The 21,673-nt window shown below is 37.4% G+C and overlaps 1 protein-coding gene across 1 annotated transcript in view; it reads right to left on the bottom strand.

The window, feature by feature from the left end:
• Positions 1–21,414, bottom strand: part of GUCA1C (guanylate cyclase activator 1C) — a 34,792-nt gene extending 13,378 nt beyond the window's left edge. Inside the window, exon 1 of the mRNA XM_071433460.1 lies at positions 21,211–21,414. Coding sequence (XP_071289561.1) covers positions 21,211–21,414 — 204 coding nt within the window. The remainder of the gene's footprint in view (positions 1–21,210) is intronic.
• Positions 21,415–21,673: the final 259 nt, after the last annotated feature.

Raw genomic sequence — 21,673 nt, 5'->3', positions numbered from 1 at the left:
CATGGCATTAATTGTTGCAATGAAGTTGCTGTATTGAGACTGCCCTAGCTCTTCCAGGACCCACAACATTTGCCCTGTGCACCTGACCTTGTCAGGATCATTACCATGCTGTCCATCCTTTCCACAAATTCCTCCACCTTGGCCATTTCTCTTGTCTCTCTGTTAACAGCAGACCTTTCATTAGGGGTAGAAATGAACCAAGACATAGACTGTCATTTAACAATATGGAAAGGGTCCCAGTTTATTCTTCTCTACTCCTCAGCCATCCTGACTCTGACTACAGCAAGTTCCTACTGTTGGCTTTTCTGACTGACTGCTGGCTATATCCTGCTGGAATATGACTGCAAGTGTTTCCTTGCTACCTCTGACTACAGGCTTTTACCTAGCTCAGTTATGATTGCAGGCTCCAGCTCTATGAGACCCAGACTAAACTCATAGCAAATCTTTTGCAGTAGTAACTCTCTTCCTATTTTCATTCTTCATTGTGTCTCTCTGGATCATTACTTCTTCTTCAGAGCACCTCTACCTTCTCAAGGTCTTCTTCCTCTATACTTCCCCCTAATCAGAGGAGCCCACCCCTTTTATCGCACTTTATTAGTCACAGCTGTGACCCATTAAGGGCAAGACTGTTCTTCTTTTGGTAATTAGTACAACTGTGAGTTATCAGGGGCAAGGTCACTTGTAATTCCTTCTTCTACACCTACAAGGTACCAGTCATTAGTCTGTCTCTTACCAACAAATGGGACAAAATTCTATAAGAGAAAGAAACAAAAGGAAAAATCCTAACCCCCAACAAAAGTACATTGAAGACATACATGTTTTATAGTGGCAAAGATGTTCTATTGGGCAGATTTGGGTGATTCTATATAATGCTCTGTGAGTCTCAAGGGATGTATGAAAGCTCCTAAAAGTTACATGCATATACTATCATTGTCTAAACTACTTGTATTATAATAGTAGACTGTTACAATAATAACTGGTTTATTCTTAATTAATGTATAAATAAATAGAAAAAAAGACAATTATGCCTTAAAAGAAATCTTAAAATTTCTTTGAATAATAGAAGCACTTGCCTGAACAGTTTCCCATTAAAATTAATTTACCCTTTATCTTCATAATAATTTTTAAAGTAATGCTTAAAAATAATTATGATTAATTGTCCAAAGTAAATCTCCATTGCCTATTCACATAACATGACAAAATTACAGTGTTACCTGATAATGGCATGCTCCAAATGCTTCTTAAACTCAATGACAGCTGCACAATACATGCTAATTTGTTTTCACTTAAGTGAATATTTCAAAGAAACCCTAACCTAATCCAAACCAGTTACAAATCAAGGCTGTATGATGCAAGGAAAAGTCAATGGAGTATTAATCTGTAACACTTACCTATTTGAATATTTTAAAAATTAGATTTTAAAGAGAAACATTTATTTGGAAAAAAATAAATGGAAATGGAAAAAAAACCCAATAAACCAAGAACAGAACAAAGAAGGCCACTGAATTCTGTAGTGCTGTAGAGAGATCTGAGACAGGCATTTCTTTAATGTCCCATGTAAAGAATTGGTCTCCCATGCTTGATGGTGCTGTGTCACTACTGGGGAATTACCTCTGGTCTAAAACTTTTAGCTCATAACTTAAAACTCATAATGTTAAATCCTTCAGTCAAGAATTCAACTGTACTTGCATTAAGCAAGTGATGATTTAATGATGTAGACTTTTAGCTGGTAATGACACATTATTCTAGCATAAGTTTGTACTATCACAGCAGTGTGCCCTGTGACAAACCAATAGAAAACAAACTTAAGGTTATGCAATTGCACCAATAACTGTGTGAAGTATTTACAGTATTACAGAGTGCTTTTTTTTTTTTTGGAACCAATATATAAAATTGAATGTAAAATTTTTGGGAGACAGTTTAGAAGAAGAATACAGGCATTCTTTAGTATAGTTTGTAAATAAATAAAGTAGCATTTGGAAATCGGTGAAATATTCATAGAACATGGAATTTTTTATCAGGGCACTGCACCTTTCAAAGGCACTTAAACATACCGAGAAAAATTAGGTAACTCTCCTGCCTTGAACACAGCAAAGCATAATTTAACTTCCTAATTTACAGTAATCAGGCTAGTTACTTTACATTTGAGATAATTTTATGCAACATTACTCCAAATTAAGGAAAAGCAAATGATTTGGCTTTGTTGCTTTTGTTGGATTGTGTCTGAAACTAATGGGAACAGGATTTTTACATGTCACCTTCAAAAAGTCCAGATATATGAGGAAGTAAAAGCTGTAGATTTTTGTTACTTCTGACAGAAGAATTCTTTCTGTCTAAGACATACCTAGAGTCTTATTTTCTTCTAGCCCTTGGTTTAGAAGCTGATTAAGTTTTTCACATACAGGCTTTTATTGCTAACTACAATGTGATAGCAATGACTGTCATAAAACAAAAATATGCTTTCTAGGGTTTTCTTGTTGTGGAAACATTTATGAGAGTGACACAATCTTCAAAATCAGAAAAAGCAAGAGTTAGACTTCTCTGGGCAAAGTGGAAGTGCTGGGCCAATACAAGAACCATGGAAAAGGAATAACATAAAGCATCCTGCCTCAATATAATATCAGTTTACATGGTTATTGGCCCCACAGTGTCATGCAGATGTTGCTGCTGCAACTTTGTTGATTTACCTAAGCTGGTTGGTTAGAGTAGCATAAGACAAGGGTCCAAGGAGTAATTTCAGGCTGAAAATGTCCCTAAAGTTACGTGTGTTGCTGAGCTTATGTTTGCTCAATTATTCAGAGACTCATGACACAAAAGAGGAAAGTAGTTCAGGAAAGTTTAGGAAAATGTTTCTTTGATTATCATCCTTACTTTCTTTTAACTATTGCACCCAATTTTGTTGTGTCAGTTCTGGTAATGCCTGTGAACATGTAAGGATGTAGCAAAGGGGCTAAGTGGCTGCTTAGGCAGCCTGACAATTCATATCACAGCTGCTATTCCAGAACAGCCATTGCTGTTCTGAGGACCCAGCAGAGCAAGACATTCTGGGAAAGGAAGCCCAACTGAAAATTCTATTTTCCAGGAAAGGACAGTTAGCAAAGTTATCCTGAGCTATTATAGTTAATCCCACAAGAAGTGGAAATGCTTAATATTTAGGTTCCTGGTAGTTTTTGAAGCATTGCTCTCTAGCACCTATATTTTTAATCATTTAAGAGCTCTTCATACCTTCTGTGATCATGTGGAAAGCAGCTAACACATCATGCTAGGTAACAATTGCTCAGTTTGGCCCTGCAGTCTTTAACAAAATAATATATTCACTAGAATCTCTAGACTAGATGCTTCATAGAGAGGAAAATAACATTCTTCTCTCTCTCACAATTCTCAAGGTGGAAAAAGTGGAAGGAAAAAAACAGCTGAAAGTCAAATGAAGAATAAATTACAATAAGTAGCAAAAGACCTCTGAAAATTATGACACCTTTCTGTGGACATTTGTAGGCTTTTCATGGAATATGAGGTGCAACAACTGCTTTAATAGAGAATTTCATGGCCAAATGACTCTCATTTCCTTCTATTACAATACTAAAGATGTTGTACTTGGCTAACCACATTCATGTCCCTATAACCAAAGGAAGATAACATCTATTTATATCTAGAACACAAAATCAGATGCTGAAAAGTCTACATGATAATTTGAATTATAAAGACACAGCAGGACAGTGGGGAAGAAGCTAGGATGAGAAAAAAGGAAAGGTGGTCTGCCTCCCAACACTTCTTAGCTTTGTTCAAATATAAGGAGTGAAGAGAAACAGTTATGATTCAGGAAAAAAAAAGGAGAAAAGGAAAAAAAGGATTTAACTTGAGATTTAGTTTACATTGCTAAGTAGTCATCCCTACACACAATAAAGTTCTATTGAAGTAACATATTTTTGCATTTCTTATTATCTGTTCTACATCAAACATCCTTCTTCTTTATATTTTAAATGGATTCGTTTTTAAATCTTTTTTTATAATTCTAATCTGCATAATGATGTCAGATGAACTCTATCAGACAACTACTTTACATTTTAAATGAAAAACACAAAGTAGAAAAATGATTAAGGATTGACATCAGCTGGTGGCTCCTTATCTAAAGATTTCTAAAACTGCTGTGGAGTGTCTGTTTTTGTGCATCTACCAACTTTATCTCTGCATAAGAAGTAGCAGAAAATAGTGTTCTCTGACATGGTCTGTCCAATGCTTTATAAATTTTAACAGAAAGTCCTTGAACTTGTATAATTTTACCTCAGTGCCACAAACCTATTAATCTTCTTTACTCTTCACAGTAATTCTACCTTTTAAAATCCAATTTTCTTACAAAGCAACACACACTTATTCCTGTAGCTAGTTTCAATAACGCCAAAAGAAGCAGTAAGAGAGCTACAACAGCAGCATCCCATTTTCAGTCCATTGCTTCACTTGTTAAATGGCTATGCAAATTTTGTCCTTCAGAGGTCATAAGAACTCAATCAATCAATCAATCACAGTGTTCAATTTTTATTTTTAGTGGTGGCAAAACCTATCTGCAAGCTAATGAGAAATGAATGGCAGTGATCTGGGTTTCTGATTTAAAGAAAGAAGATTCTTCAGAATAAGTGTTGCATAGCAGCAGTGCTGACTGTAGAATTTGTCCTTATTTCTGCCTAAGAGCAAATAACACTTGCAATGTATTATGGATACACCACACATTATTTTTCTATATATGTTTTCTCCTTTAACATCAGTGAAACATCATTTTGATGGATATAATAGCACTGAAATATTTTCTCACTGAAAACCAAATATACATCATTATACTTGGCAACTACTGAGATATTTTAGGTGAACATAACTGTTTCCTCTCTAAAATTCATCATTAGGATTCATGAACTAGGACTGCCAGTTATGAGTGGACTGACACACAAGGGAAGGAAAAAAAGTAGGAAGAATTAAATGTATTTGTATGTGCTTGCAGATTTATCCTTTTTGTATTACAAATAGCTCAAGGGCAAAGAAGACTGAGATAATTTTTCTCTAAGAAGGGACTCTTCACGTCTAAGAAAGGAAATACTTTAAAAATTAATTTGGTTGTACTTGTACTTTAATAAAAAAATTATTTTTGAAAGTTTTCATTGGAAAGCTGTGGCAAAAGATAAACCTACCACTTATTAACCTGCCAATGTCATTATATAGATAATGCTTACAAGTATTAATGTATGAGTCATCAAACAAAATGCTTGCTGAAATGTTACCTTCTGCACTCCTTGTGAGAATCTCAAGGAAAGTAAATTTTGCAATTACAGTTCTGGATGTTCAGCACCTTTATTTTTCAATGCTGTTAAGAATGATGAAGAACAGCTTTCAAACTTCACTAGCATATTTATTTGTTTGCTTGTTTGTATGTTTAATTAGAAGCAAAGCATTCCACCAAGGGTGAGGAAGGCCTGAAAAAACCGTCACATGGTAGTCCCCCCCTAAAAATCTATAGATTTTTTAAAAAATCTATAGATTTTTTAAAAAATTAAAAAGATATCTGTGTTCCTGGTGCATAGGGTCATTTAGTTCTGAAACACTGGTGGTCTGCACAAGAGACACACTAGTGCTTATTTAGTATGTTCTTGAGAAGAAAGGTTTTCAGACATAGACTTTGTCACTAACCTTGCACAGAAAGAGGCCCCGCCTGGAAATGGCCTTTATGCATTGAACAGGGGCACTCTGGTGAGCCAGAGTCACAAATACCTGTGCAGTGCTGATAGCTGTACCTGCACCTCATGCATGTACCTGTACCTCACAGGTGTACCTGCATCTCACAAGTGTGCCTGCACCTCACAGATGTACCTGTACCTCACAGATGTACCTCTACACAAATTAGCATGGGACACAACTCAGCCCAAGGAGCCAAACAGCCACAGCACCATTGCCTCATTGGCATGAAATGATTTGCCTGCTGCTGAGACCAGAGGAGACCACAATCTTCCACATGACATTAAATTACTCTGTGAAGATGTCCCCTTCCCTGTCATTTGTCCACTGGCTTAATTTCTGTGAGTGGGGAGCTGAACTACTTTTTTATCTCTAACCTAGAGAAAGGCAGGGAATTATAAGATTTGGCTTGCAACTATTCCTGTTGGTATTTGTATGGATGACTTGAATGTAATGAGTTTTGAATGGGCTTTCAATGTATCACAAATTGTCAAAAGAATCTTACGATGCTGCTGTTATTCCTTTTAAACTATTTTGAGTTTACTGGAAATTTAGGGTTTTTGCTGGAAATCCTAAGAGGGTGAAGAGTGTCTGTAACAGGCTTCAGCTGGAAGCAGCAAAGCGGATGAGAAGGTGAAATTCACTACTGTAGTTACATCCTACAGTATGCCATACCTTACATGCTAGAGGTTTTAAACTGGCATGAAACACAGAGGAGAAAATCTATGCACCTTTCAAGAGTGTTTTTTACCACCTTGATCTCTGTTTTTTACTATCTTGATCTATATTAAATACCTCCAGACATGGATGTCCTCAGATTAACTCAAGGCATTAGGCTGCTATAATTGGAATTGTAGATTAATCACAGGACTAACTCTTTAGCAGAGCTTTCTGAGCAGATTCCTATTTTGAGAAAATGGAAGCCTACATGTGAAAAATGCATTTTATGCTGAGAAGACTGCATTAAATGACTCAAGTTTTCCATATCGGGTTACTCTATATTTAGATCAACTGTAAACTAGTCCCTAAACTATATGATTTTTATAATCTTCAGCAATAGAAGTCATAACAATTTTAAACTGTAAAAGTCCACTATTAAACCATGGTTAGAGTAGGAAAAAAATCAGGTCATATATCTATAAAAAGTCTATAAAAGCTGGGGGAAGCATGGGAGGAGGTTCAAGTTTGCCAACCATCTATTTATAACAGCACTTTTGTATGAAGAATACTTTTAAGACAAAGGAAATAATTTCTATCAAGAAGTTTTGTATACTCCGCCAGTCACTGGGAAAGTGACCCCTTGATTAGGAAGCAAAAACCAGAAAAGAATGTTATTGGGATGTTAGGAGACACAAGACAGACTATGGATTTTGGACCTGGTTAACACAAGAGATTTGATAACAGGATGCTTTGGCAAAAGCAAAAAGAACTTTGAAAATTAGACCTAGATTGCAAGAAGATTCAATCAGACAGGTTTACCAGAGAAAGAAAATCTCATTAAACTCTGCAGGCAAGACATGTTGTTATATGTATACATTTGTGTATGTGATTTTAACCTAAATCATTGTAGTACACATTACTAGTCTCCCTGAAATAGTATATAAGCTTTTGTATCCCACAATAAAATCGGACTCTGATCACCGTCAGAATTCTGGTCACCGAGTCAGTCTCCCCGTCTCTCTCTATCACCGACAGAATGTGGCAGAAAAGGAAGCAAAATTTTGATCTTAACACCACAGAAGCTGTTAAAGTACCGAAGGAACTGAATGCAAGCAAAAATGACCAAATTATTTCTGAATTTGTGCATTATGCACTTACATCCAATAACTTCTGTGTCTTGAAGATGAATGATTCTCATCTGTTTAATATAGCACAATGCCTAAATGTTCTGACATAATGTCACAGACACCTTATTTGTACAATCATAGCTGCCATTTCAGAGCCCATAGTGTGATACCCCCAGTCAGCCACCCATTGACCACTCTTCATGCATCTATACTTAATTAAAAACTTTTCAGGATGAAATCCTACATTTTTGCCAAAAATCCTGGGGGAGAGAAAAATCTGTAGAAAGCTTATAAGACAAAAAGCGAGTATATGGAATAAAGAGATCCTCTTATTTTACCTCATCAACAACATACAACATTCCTTTCTTCCTGCCCTAAGAAGCTGGCTGTTGCCACATTTTTCTCAGCTTAATCACATAAAAAACATCACAGCCGTGTATTTGAAAAGCATTTGATCAATGCTTCTTGTTTCTAAAAGTATTCCTTAAACATAGTGGTGATTCATCATGGTAATAAATAAAAAAAAAATTTATGAAAACAGAGTGCTTTTAACAATGCTAGAAAAAGTAATACAATCATTATACTGAATAGAAATTAAAATACAGCAAATCTGTAAAGCTCTGTGAAAAATTGCCATGGGGACAGGATATAAATCTTGCATCTTAAATTGCTCCTTTTCATTTTTTTCTGAATAAAAATATCTGTTGGTCTCAAATATGCCAGTTTTAGTTTCGTTTGCCTGACATCCTTCCCTAGCAAGGTTGGTATCAATATCTAAAATACCTTTACAAATACTCACAGGCTATAGATCAGCATAGATTTCTGAGCTTTGCTGCACTTTAGTTTCATTCCCAGCTGTTCTACTTTTTAATACCTATTTCTCTACTCTGTTTTCTGGGGGTTTATTTCCTCATTTTTCTTTTTGCTTAGAAACTGATCTACAGGTTGGGATGTCCTTGCTGTTCAACTCCACATTATGTGGAAAGCTGAAATTTTTAGAAAAACTAGTTATGAAACACCTGAAAAGAAAGGATATCTGTAGGAACTGGTAGAGGTGCTACACTAAGACACCATCTGGACACACATGACCTTCTCTGGTGAAGGGAATGCATTCCAACATACCCAGTTTGTGTAATCAAACAGGACACCCCTCAGTGGTCTGGTATATGTGACTCCAAGAATTACAAAATACAGACAAGGGAGAAGACAGCAGGGGGGAATGCTTTCTCCTGTGGTGACTGGAAATCTGGAAGTTACCTCTCTTTTTAAGAATTGTTTCCTGAAATTTTTTTAAGTGTCCCTAGAAAGTACTAACAAAGTCCTAATCCAAACCCTCAAAGCAAAGTCTCACTTTTTCTCTTCTAGTGCACCTTAATGGAAACCTGTCCAAAAGAGCAGTTTTGGGAGGATAGCACAAAAAAAGAGCCTGCAGACTACAACTCACAAACAAAGCAATAGTATGAGATAAAAAAAAGAAAAAAAACCAAACAAACAAAAAAAACCAAACCAAACCAAAACAAAAAAACCCAAAAAAAACCAAAAAGAAAAGAAGGTTTACCTGGTTCAGATCAAAGATATCAAACACTCGTTTAATGTATAGGTCTCCCTGTGGATCCAGCCCTTGAAGATCCAAAAGTTTCTTGAATTCATGCAGACTAAGCAGCCCAGATGGACATTCTCTCATAAATTTGCTGTAATAATGGTGCATCTGTGCAGGGGGATCTGGTACAGATTCTTGGGAGCCCATGTTGTTACACAGTAAGCGTCCCTTTTTGTCTGTTCACATTTCTATCTCCCAGGTTCAAAGTCTTGCTCATGACCACAGCTCAGGTTAATATGGCTTTTAAATGGCTACGTTAAACATCTTACAGCATAAGTTTCTATTTTTATGTAGTGCCTATCTCTACTCATGAGATTACCTTTAATGCCCAAGTCTAAAATAGATGGGATTTCAAATTGTGGCAAAGAGCACCATGGTCAAATTATAGTTCACCATGCTTCCATTGACTACAAACATGCCTGTTATTAAAAAAATAAAGAGGATATTATAAAAGTGATTGATTTTGAATTATGTACAAACCATTAACAACACACAGAGTCTAATTCTGGAATAGTTGTAAGGAATATCTATAATTTTTGCTGCAAATAAGGATGGAAAAGTTGAGAGTGCAAACAGCAATACCTGTAATTACGTCCTCTTTGCTGTAAGTGGATTAAGCCTTTCTAAAAATTGACCCCTTTGGATTCCTCCTTGATGTACCTTTTATCATATATATGCTGTGTGGGATCTTGTATTTATGTGCAAATCATATCCTATTTTTTCCCTCTCAGCATGGGTTTCCAGATGTGGTGTTGGTCAGCAGCCTTGTAACAGAATTTGAGTGGAGGATGAATGTTTTACAGGAACTTCCTTAACAGGACTCAACTTAGTCTGGTAAGTAAATTAAAAACAAGTTTGCTCTTGGTCAGTGCTGTAGTCCTGCTTTTTATTTTACAGCTTTCAGGAGCTGAATTCCTTCTTCCTCCATAGGCTCAGGGAAGGGGTTAGGTATCAGTAATACTTCTGTACTGATTAGCTTTTATACAAGGAGATGAGCAGCTCAGGGGCGTTACTATAGGCCAAAGAAATGAGGAGCTATAAATAACAGTGTGAATATGTAGGATGTTAGTGATACAGAAACAAGACACTGCCACTCATCCTTTCCATTTATAATCAGGGGAGTTTAAGAGCATAGTCCTGTGAGGTGGTGAATGCCCATGAAAAATGGCAACCATTTTCCAGTCTGAATTCAGTCAGAGAACAATCAATATTACAGGATCAGGTCAGTTTTTGAGAAGGACTCCCATACTCCTAATGGTCTGTGCTTCAGCTCTCTCCACAAGGACATCAACAAATTTATTATCATATACTTCAAAATATGGCATTTGAGTAAGAAATCTTGGACAATTCTCAGGTGCCAATGAACCTCTGAAGACCAAACAGAAAGATACAGACATTGCCATCACTTGAGCCCAAACTGGTTCAATAGGCAAAGAACATAGAACAAAGTGGTTAGTCAGTGTGTTGCCTTTTCTGCAGAGACCACATCCCAGCCCTAGACCTGCTGTGTGATCCCAATGAGTGAGAGATGATGGGAACACACCCTGTGTAGGCATTTCATCTGCAGGTGTGTGCTGGATAGAACACTGAGAGTGAATAAAGGGGATGCAAGGACAAGGGAGGTGAAAGGAAAGCAGACCAACCTCTTGGGGATGGACAGTTTGATGACAATTCTGAACTTTCTTCTTCAGCCATCCTGCCCTGCTCTTAAAGAAATGACCAGTGATTGTGTCAAACAGCAAAGACAGGTATCATGTTTTAACCTCAAGTGGCAACTGAGTACTGTAGGAAGCTGTGCTCTCACTCTCACCCCACCCTGCCCCTGGTGTGATGGAGAGAAGAATAGGAAAAAAACTGGTAGAACTAGTGAGTTTAGATAGGAATAGTTTAATAATTGAAATAAAATAATATAGTAACTAATAATAATAATGCAGGAGAGGAATAAAACCCAAGACAAACCAGTGGTGTAAACTACATTACTCACCTCCCTCTAAGAGATGCCCAGTCCATCCCTGAGCAGCAATTGGCCCCTCCCAGCTCCCCTAAGTTTATATATTTAGCATGACATTCCATGGTATGGAGTATCCCTTTGGCCAGTTTGGGTCAGCTGTCTTGGCTGTGATCTCTCCCAGCTTCTTACATACCTCCTCAATGGCAGAGCATGAGACACTGAAAAGTCCTTTACTTAGGATAAACACTACACAGCAACAACCAAAGCATCAGTGTGTTATCAATATTACTCCTACTAAATCAAAAATTGTACCAGATACTAGGAAGAAAATTAACTCTATCCCAGATGAAACCAAGACAACAGAGTGTCAGGAACAAGACAAACAGGCTGAAAATAAGAACTATCCATCAATAAGTCACCCAGTGCTAGTCATCCTTCCTCTTTTCTCTCTTTCTCCTGGGCAATAACAGTTCCCTTCCATATCTTCACATGATCTTGTACAGACACTGGTCACTGGATTTCATTCTAGGCACAGGGAACTTGGGAGTTGCTCACACATACTGATCCCTCTACCCTCCCTCCTCTTTTCTCTCCCTGAAAAAATCATACATTACCTCTGTTTGTTGCTTCCAAATAGCAAGTCTCGGGGAAGTTTGCCCAGAGTGATTGAGGCACATGAGAGACTGCTGCACTGCCTTAAAGAAAGGCCTTAGAAGTCCAACTTTGTGTCAGATTTTGTACATTCTGGCAAAAGACTTATAAGAGAATGCTAAGTCAAGGTTGGAATGCTTTTAAAGTAATACCTTTTTTCAGAATCCCTTCAGCTTAATAGGAATAACTAAAACACCTGTAAAGACAGCAAAAATGCCTGGGTAAAAAATGATCTGATTTACAGTTCTGTCTCACAGCATCCCTCACCTTTAGCAGGGGACTAGAACGGTATAATTTGGTTGATATAACATCTGACATAAAAAGAAAGGTGAGTTTTATGGGGCACAAAAAGACAAAAATTTATAACCCTCTGCATAGTCTGACGGCACTTAATGAGCTACAGACAAAGCATGTGCTGAGACAGTAGAATTTCTATAGAAATCATCTGTTCCAGAAGTCAAGGGCATTGGAGCATTTCTATTTATAAATAAATATAGAAAAATGATAACAATGAGCCAAACAGAATAAATTAATATAGCAAAGACATATCAAGGAATGCTGAAGCAATGGGTGTAGAGACTACTTTGTGTATAGAAAACACAGTGAAACAATTCCTGATGAGCTATCTGAACCAAACAAAGCTGATTCTTAAAGGTGAAGATAAAATTACAGAATCTATTGAGATGCCAAGAACCTTTCTGGAACCTGCACAATATCCTGGGAATCAAAAAAATCATATAAACAGACAAAATTGGGACTGCACACTTAAATTGAAAATGCTAGTTCCATAATAAAGATTTTTGGTTCAAGGACAATCAATGCAACAACATAGGCACACAGAAAATGCACAATGCAGGTAAAGCAAAACTGTCTCTGTAGGGAACCATGAGAAAAAAAGATCAGATTCCTTAGTTCTGCTCTGAAAATGGTTTACAAGTTCTCAGTTTTAGAAGATATCATGTAATTTAGATTTCTTTACAAGTGAAAAAAGGTACTTTTTTGACAGAGGTTGAAAATAGAGGTTGAGCCTTTAAAAATAAAAACCCACATCACAATGAGAGAAATGGCAGATTTGTCTTTACAAATAAGCTGTGAGTCTGCTGTTAAGTAAAACTAGCACTGGGAGATAAAAGAAACAATAGGAAGTATTCCACTGATTGAAGAATGATAAAAGATACTTGCTTTTACAAATAAACTTTAGGGTTGCTGATTAATTAAATTGGATATTGAAAGATGAAAGAAACAATGGGGAAGAAAAACCCCTAAATTCCATAAGAATTAAAAATTAAAAGGGAGGGTTATACATTAGAGAGAAATCTTCAGTAATCAGGTGTTTCGGGAAGTCTGTACCTCTCAAGTACCTTAGCCAATGGGAAAGAGAAAAGCGAAACACGGCTGGGAAATTAGGATAAAAAGTGAGGCTGCATCCTCCAAAAATTCGAGAGACCCCAGGGGAATGCCCCATGACCTCTACCTTTATTTGAATAAAGTAAAAGGACTTCTCTGTCTCCTTTTTGGACATAAACCTCTGATGTTTGTGGATTAATTTTCCTAACAACAACAAAACAAAACTTCCCAGCAGGGTGTTCAAGGACAAACTTGAAATATAAAAAAAGCAGAAAACTAAAATAATAAAGATGACTTTCTCTTTCTCTTGGGTATTGTGAAAACAGTGGTATCTTGGTAGTAGGCAGCCCGTACTACATCCCTGTGTTGTGGAGCAAGGAGGACACACATCTTTCCCCACTGATGGACGCAGCTGAACACTACCTCTTTGAAGTGTAATACAACAAAGAGAACTGCTGTTGTGTGAAGTGGCAAATGCCAAGTTTTATATTTGAATAAAAAGCTTATATACAGATTTTTGTCTAAATTCATGTCATCTTTACCAATTAACTTCTTGCATCTGCTCCAGCTCTATCGGCCTCACTTTCTGTTTCCTTCCTTGGCAATTTCTATGTGGTGTTTTCTCTGAAAAAAAGCCACATCTCTTGCTTGTGTGATTCAGCTTGTGCTTCTATACTTTGCTTCATTTCTCTCTTTCTCTATCCCTCTCTTTCCAGCACTCCATTGCTATCAAGGTCTGGATCCTACCAGTGCTGGGTGCATATGGAGATCTGCCACTGCTCATTTCAGTAGCAGAGGGGCTCTGTGTGGGCAGGGCCAGAGGAAGCACCATTGCAGGCATTCCCATGTCCCTGACTTCAGAGCATGGTTTTCTTCCCCCTATCCTGCCATGTCCCTCTAGTACCTTCCGACTCCCCATAGGCATGTGGCCACTCATCATCTGTAGCCAACTTCAGAGTCCATTTATGTCTCTTAAGGTAGATGCAACCTACCTCCCAGCTCTGGTTGAGGTGTTTTCAGAGAGACTACCTAGACAGCCCTAATGGACAAGACATAAAATTTTGGAAAGAGAAGGTTATCCTCCCAGAAAAGCTGAAATTACCTATCCTAGTTAGAAAATTTACCTCTGAAGGCTTTCACTGTTAAGGGTTTTTTCTTTTTTCGTTGTTTGCTTTTTTTTTTGATTTTTAAGACCCAAACTATTAGGACCCAACCATCACCATCTTCTCCCTATGGACTCTACAGTTAGAAAACTCTACAGTTTTCTAACAATTTGAATGAGTGTTTAGCTTCTAAAAGCTTCTTCTGCATTTCTTCTATGCATGATACAAGGAGGATGACCAAGCTGACCTTTTTTCTTTTATCTTCATCAGAATGTAGCTTGCTTTTAAGGGCTGTACTTCTCTCCTTTATAAACCAGAAAGATTTTGCCCCAGTGAGACAAATTTCTAGTAGGACACAACCCCCTAGCCCTAGGTAAGAGGACTCACAAATTCTTACTAACTCAAGAGTGGGGATGGGGAAAAGAGAGGTCATTGCTGCTTTCTCTGGCATTTAAACCCTGGCACCATTGTGGGACACACAAATGCTGAATTATTCTCTTATTGAAAACACTGGTCATGCACTGGCCCAACCTGGCTAGTTCACAGCCACATTACTTGTATGCTTCCTACCACAGTTGCACAAACAATTAACTCCTTGAGTTTTTGTATAGCTTTAAAACTGATAAAGAAGGCAGTGACCATTAAAGCAATACATCTGTAAGAGCCTATTAGGTCTGATTTCTTTTTGTAGTACTGCTTCATTATTCCTGACATGGAGATTAGGAGTATAGCTCAGTGAAACATATCTTGGTGATGAGAAAGTCAACTGCGCTTATCTTAGTTGTGCAGAGCCCAGTCTAAGAGGGTTTTTTTGGTCATCAAACCAGTTACAGATGTAATTTTGTGGGTATTGTTAGCCACACATGCTACAGTGTGCCTGTACCTATAAATAACCAGCCAACAAATCATAATGAAATAACAAGTCTTACCCTTTCCACAGAACCATTTGTAGTGCCGTTCCTTTAGTTTCAATGATTATGGGAAGTGCTCTGAGATACCAATTTTATATTTTCCATTTTTTAGTTCATAAGTAACAATGAAGACCCACTGCTGAAGCTGTTATTTTCATCAAAGTTTCTAGCTGCCAAAGAGGTGCATCCTCCTTTTTCAGGAGAATAAGTCAGGAATACTTTCTTTTAGTAGCTATTGTGAATTCATTTATTTTCCTAAACTCACTTGTAAAGAATTTTTTCCAGGGAACTGCAAGTGGGACTAACAATCCCTGCTATTGCTAACCTGCTACTTTTCAGTGGTCTTATTAGAAATGAAGTGAAAGAGTCCTCTCATCCAGGGACAATCTGAGAGGCCAATGAAATGTCCTGGCTCCAACTGGGACAACTAAGAAGAAAAAAATCATGGAACTTTTCCATGCTGATGAACTAGATGGGAGATCTCCAGAAATCTTCATGTTAATGGTAATAGATCCAAATACACTCTCACCCCCAACAATGTTTTGATGCCACAGGTTGTTTTTGTGAAGGCTTTCAATTTAGACAAATTGGATTTTTCCAGTTAATAATGTTACATATAGATCCTTAAACAACTCTAAATCCTGGTTTCCTGTTTTTAGCTGCCTACACAGCACGGCTATTTGCAAGAAATTTGAATTTTATTTTTAATTTTTTTTCTTTATAGCAATAGAATCCCCTGAGTTAAGCACTTTGGAAAAAGGAAAGCCAAGCCAATAGCAAACATTTAATTCAAAGACGAGGCTGTCTTCCCTAATTAGGGGCCGTTGTTTTGATTGGAGACGTTTTCCTTCCGGCTGCCAGAAGTGTTTTCCCGAAGTGAGCAGACGCTGAGCCACTGGCATCGCCTAGTGGCCTGGGCTCGCAAGACAAGTGCTCGTGTTCCTGCTAAAGAGCGCCCTGGTATGTCTGGCTTCAGTAATCCCTGTTCCAGTGCTTTTCTGGAACACTGGAGAGGCTTTGTGAAGAGACACCTCCAGGGGTTGGATCTTGAGGCTGCCACTGCCAGCCCTCTCTCTCTCTCACTGCAGTGAGCAAACAACCAAATTTATTCCTGTGTGTTGTTTCTGTCCAACTATCAGCTCTCTTTCTGATGGAGAATGAATCTCTGGTTAAGATTTTAACAATCTTTTCAACAATTTTTCCCCGTAGCTGGCATTTCAGTTCCACAAGGGTTTCAATTAATGTACAAAGAAGGGGTGAGGCACTATTTCCTCCTTCCACTCCTTGAACATTTATTCCCAATCTCTTTATACTTGTGCCTTGATTTTGTAAATTTTACTTTTTTTACATTTCACTTGTTTCTTCCCTCCCCTCAAAAGCTGTTATCTACTTATTCCTGTTTATTCCTGTTTTTTATTTGACTGCACTTATAAATTCTTTCAATTTATCTTCTTGAAGTAAAAAAATCTTTCTGATCTATGCAAAAATTGGAGTCTGCCTGCGTTCCACCACCTAGCCTTAAAAGTTGTTTTTTATAAGAGGTGAATAGGGAAGTAAAACAGCTGCATAAGTCTTTTACAAGCTTTCTAAATAAGAAAAAAAATGCTATGATAAAATAAAGAAGAAAACCAGCAAAGATTCATTGTAACTGTCTGAAAATGCAGCTCTGAACAGAATTTACTTTAGAAATGGTGGGGAAAATAATTTTGAAAAAGGAGCGTGAAGACAAAAATATTCACACCACCCACCCGTAGTGAAAGGGGAAAACCTGAGGGTTTTAAGGCTCTCATCCATCCCCACCTACAAGGAAACAAACTCGTTTAAGAGATTTTTAAAGAGCTTGTCAATAGGTGGGTCCTTCTCTTTGTCTGGAGTGACCTTGAAATGTTCTCAGGTGCTTCTGCAGGGACTCTCTTGAAGACAAAACATTTATGCTTACGTTATATAAGAGCTTGTGTCAGGTTTGCAGCCTTGGTACTCTTGCTAGACTTGAAATAGAAAATACACCATCATTAGCATCGGGAAAAAAATGTTCAGATCTCACAGAAATGTCTCACAGAAAACATCACGTTACTTAAATACAAACATGGGTGAAGTTCACATGACAGCCCCTGAAGAAAGGGTATAAATCAGAGCTAGTGAAATTTGGGAAGGGAACTTATTACAGGGACCAGATTCTTCATGGCTCTCCAATTAAAAGTACATACTTCGATTTAACATCCCATCTAAACCAAGCATGGTATAAGTACTTTTCCTAATATAATCCTAAGGTTAAAAACAACTAGCAACATGTCTTTATGTATATAATTCTGAAACAGCAAGGGCATGGGGAGACACTAAAAAGTAATCATATTGCTTCATTTGCATAATCCACTTAACACACATGTTCTGTTCACAGGCTTAGTGATGGGTTTTCAGATAATAAAGTGATAGAAATTTGAATATTTAAAGCATAGCACTTTTGTTATCATAGAAACTGGAAGCTGACAGAGTCATCTTCAGCAATTTCAGGTTCAGGGAGAAGCTTGCCTTCACATAAGTTTGTTGTTTGCTTGGAATCTCACTTCCTAAAATCTCAATGCATGCATGCTGCAAGAAATTTCATCTCAAATTCTTTTCCTCATCCACTAATGTCATAGATCTGACAGTGATTTTTACCACCATGGCAGCAGAGAAAATTTGATCCTCGATGAGAGAAAATTAATATGCAGAAAATCAGGGCAGAGTGTGTTTGGAGGGGACAGGGTGAAGAAAACAAAAGAAAACTAATGGTGCAATTTTCAATGTCAAAATAAAATGGCATTATGGCTTTTTACATCTATACGTGTTATGCCACTTCAGAACCTTGATTTACGTGTAGGATTTTTTCATAAACTGATTTAAAAAAAAATCTGTTAAGCAAGAGTTAGTTTCCACTGACTCAGGTAAGTTGTTTTTCCCTTGATGTATGAGGCAGGGCAGAGAGACTTGGTTCATCTAACTTGGAAAGAGCTGAGTCATCTCGAAGATTCTTTGTCTCTGCTAAGCATGGAAAGGAGTCTTGAGCTGGACTTCTGCATTAAGACCAGAATCCAGACGACAAATTCTTGTCCATTGTACTCTGCCTGAGCCTTGCTCTCGTTAGAAATGTTGATGCAGTCAGAATGACCAAAAATACTATGAGGATACTGTTACTGAGAAAGCCATGCCAAGCCATAGAACTCACAAATGCATTTCTCTGGGCAAGCTGGTATGAGCAGAGCTCATTCTGCTTGTTATGTGAAGCAGTCCCCTAAACCAGCCTGAAGCCCCACAGAATGAGTTCACAGAAAACATAAATTACAGCAGATAAATATACACATCATGTCTAACTAAACAGATGCAGTGTAAATGCCAAAGAGGAAACTTATGAAACCCTGGCACATTGTTTGAGAGATCCTGGTTCTCATTTGCCACAGGGTTTTCAATGAGGCTTTCACAAGACTTTATTCAAGGCAAGAGAAGAATAAAACTGAGCTACAGCTTATCTAGATGCTATGTGTTGTATCTGAATAATGTAGGTATACTCTTGCCATTTAATAAAAAAATAGACTTTTAAATTAGTATTTAAAGGAAGAACATAAAACATTCTAATAAAATATTCTGGTTCACTTGATTCATTTTCCTAAGTGTTTAAGTCTTTCCAACTACTAAAATATACAAATAGATTGGGCAGGGATTAAAACTTGCCAGCCGTTTTTCTGGGAATGGAAGCCCCATTCTTCATCTTATTTCCATCTCCAAATGGATACAGACTATATAATCTTATTTAACTGAAAATTCTAAATGTGCCATTCCTGTTCTGCCTTCTAAATAACTTTGCCTAGTCCTATTGCTGCAGCTGAGCAACAGATCAATTAAGAAAGCACACAATAAAATCTATTCCTCAGATTAGTAGTAGCTAGTAGATGATTGTTACAGCATCTTGCAGAACAGGAAATGAACATCAGATATTTAGTGGGAGCACATTATTAAATAATGAGGTTTTAAGCCTAGCAAAAGCAGTTTTACAGTGGATTTTATGAAGCCCTAAAGGCCAAATCATTGTTAAATTTCATTAAAATGGGGGGAAGAGTTCCAAACTGATAAAAAACTGAAGCATCTTTTTCTGTCTAACATGGTATATTAATTAAAAAAGCCCTTCTGGGAATAGCAAAACAAAAGGCTTGACCCGTACAAACTATGCCTTTTGTCTCCTAAAACACCAAATGCTGGTACCCCAGCTCCATCCTGTATTTTCTCTAGGCAAAAGAAAACAAGTGCCTGATCATTTTGTCAGCCAACTGTTGCCTTAAACAATGAATAAAAGCTTAATTCTGCATGAATGAGGCATTCATTCTGGGTGTGTCCCTGCTACCCAGCTGCCAAATTTTATGAAAACATTAGGAAGTGATTAACTGAAATGCCTACTCTTTGAAATTTGGTGGAAATACACCAATTGATTAAAAAGTTCTGGGGATACCAGAGAAAGGGATGAGAGATTGATTGGTAGCAGGAGTCTAACTGATGTGTATATAGCCTGAGAAGTTTAAGGCATACATCTTAATATTCCTCAGATGACTTGAGCAAACTGCTCCATGGGTAATAAGCTAGTTGCTGTGGGAGAAAGGCATGTAGGAACTTCTAAAATACTAACAACACCAAAAAGATGTTCCCTCATAAAATAAAAAGCCAAAATCCCCAACACCCAAAGCTCCCCACATTTTTCAAGATCACTGAAGTGTCAAGGGCTTTTTGCAGTGCAAAAATGCTTAAACATTAATGCTTAAACAAACTGGAAATGTTCAAACAACTTAAACTGGAAAAACTCTTAGGTGAGCTCAGACACTGTCCATGCGCGCTGTCCAGGAACGTTAGCATTCATAAAGCTTTTCTGGAGAACTTAATGCATCAAATTTTTAATTCAAAAGAGCACAGCAAATTAACAATTTCTGCCAGTCAGGCAAACTGGAAGTTTGCTCATCATCTGTAATTAGCACATTTATTGAGTAGGTGATACTACTTAATCAAATTTCAGTGATTTACCATCCAGTAATTGGCGGTGGGAAGACCCTTCATTTTATAGGAAGAGTCCTTGAGGATTATGGAAGAAAGAATTACATAATTCCAAAAAAGAAAGCTGAATTGGGAGTGGAGATATCTATGGAAACACAATAAAACTGTGGCACAGAGGCACTGTTGCATGTAAAAACACACAAGGTACCTTATACTCTCAGCATTTTCTGAAATAAGTATAATTAATTACATAATTCTGTATCTCTGAACTCATTGAGATAAAAAATGTGGGTAGAGAACATTAATGCTTTATTTTTTTTAATATATTTTTTTATACCAAGATGGGGCCATATGTTCTATTAGCTGAAAGCTTAGTTTGTATTATTGACAATTCAGCCTAAACCTAATTTCTGTGACTCTTTCAGGGATTACAGATGACTCTTCACTCCTTTTGTCACATTTGGTAGAAAGTGTTACTGTGGCTTAAGGGGAAAATAACTCTGGGTGAGTCTCGTGGCCAGCAGGAACCTGTATGAAGGCTGCATTGGAATAACATAAGACAGCAATACATCTAACGGCTGCTGGACAGGTCTTTAGCAGGACCTAGGATGTTAAGCATTAAAACTGGGATGATGGATCAAAACCAAACAGATGTGCCTTTGGAAAAGGGGGATTGACTGATACCGAATTAGGCCACAGAAGGTGTTCAGAATGAATCTCGCGACAGAAGGAATCTTGTTGTGCCTATGTTGCATAAACTGAAAACATTAATACCTATGGATCCAGCTGAACACTCACTGCCTTAGAAAGATTTTTCAAGCAGCTATATAAATAAAAAATTCAATTATTAATGCACACTGAAAATAACTATAAAAATCTGGTTTTCAAAGATGAGAAACCATTAGCATGTATTAGAATGACTGTATGAAACTTTCAAGTTGGCTAAATGTACTGGGAACAAAGCATTCAACATTATTTGCCAACCATTCTTGGTTATCTGCTTGGAGTTTTCTATTGAATCCCTTCCATTACCTCTGAGCAGGGAGCTTGCAGCTCACTGAGACATGTCTCTGAGTGCATCAAATGATACAGCCATAAGAAAGCCCAGAAGTCAAGAATGAATTCTTACCTTATTCATGTCAAATGTGTGAAATACTTGTTCAACATAGTTGTTAGCTTCAGGAGTAAGTCCATGTAGATCTAGGACATGTTTAAATTCATGCAGGCAAAGCTGTCCGGATGGGCATTCCTTCATAAACTTTGTGTACCAGTGATGAATTTCCATAGCATTAATGTCATCTGCTGATCCAGCAGCACCCATTGCATCAAACATACCAGGTAATCTTTTTCAGTATCAATTCATCCAAATGTTGATTCTTCCTTCCAAACAATGATCATTCAAACACCAACTCTGCCTTTGAGAGCTACTTTAAACCTCTTACAGATCACTACCAAGATAGAGTAAGTAAATATAGCACCCTAGAAAGATTACTGGCACCCAGTTTTAGTACCCTGTGGTTTTAGCAGCTAATTAGAGTCTTTGTGCACAGTCAGTCTGCAGAGCCTCAGATGAACTGATTATACCAGTTCTC

This window comes from Agelaius tricolor, unplaced genomic scaffold (assembly GCF_023055355.1).
Source record: "Agelaius tricolor isolate 1412-34295 unplaced genomic scaffold, bAgeTri1.0.p SCAF_9, whole genome shotgun sequence".
In the NCBI taxonomy this organism is placed as follows: domain Eukaryota; kingdom Metazoa; phylum Chordata; class Aves; order Passeriformes; family Icteridae; genus Agelaius; species Agelaius tricolor.
Note: the sequence above shows the minus strand (reverse complement) of the source record. Positions and strands in the feature narration are given on the sequence as shown.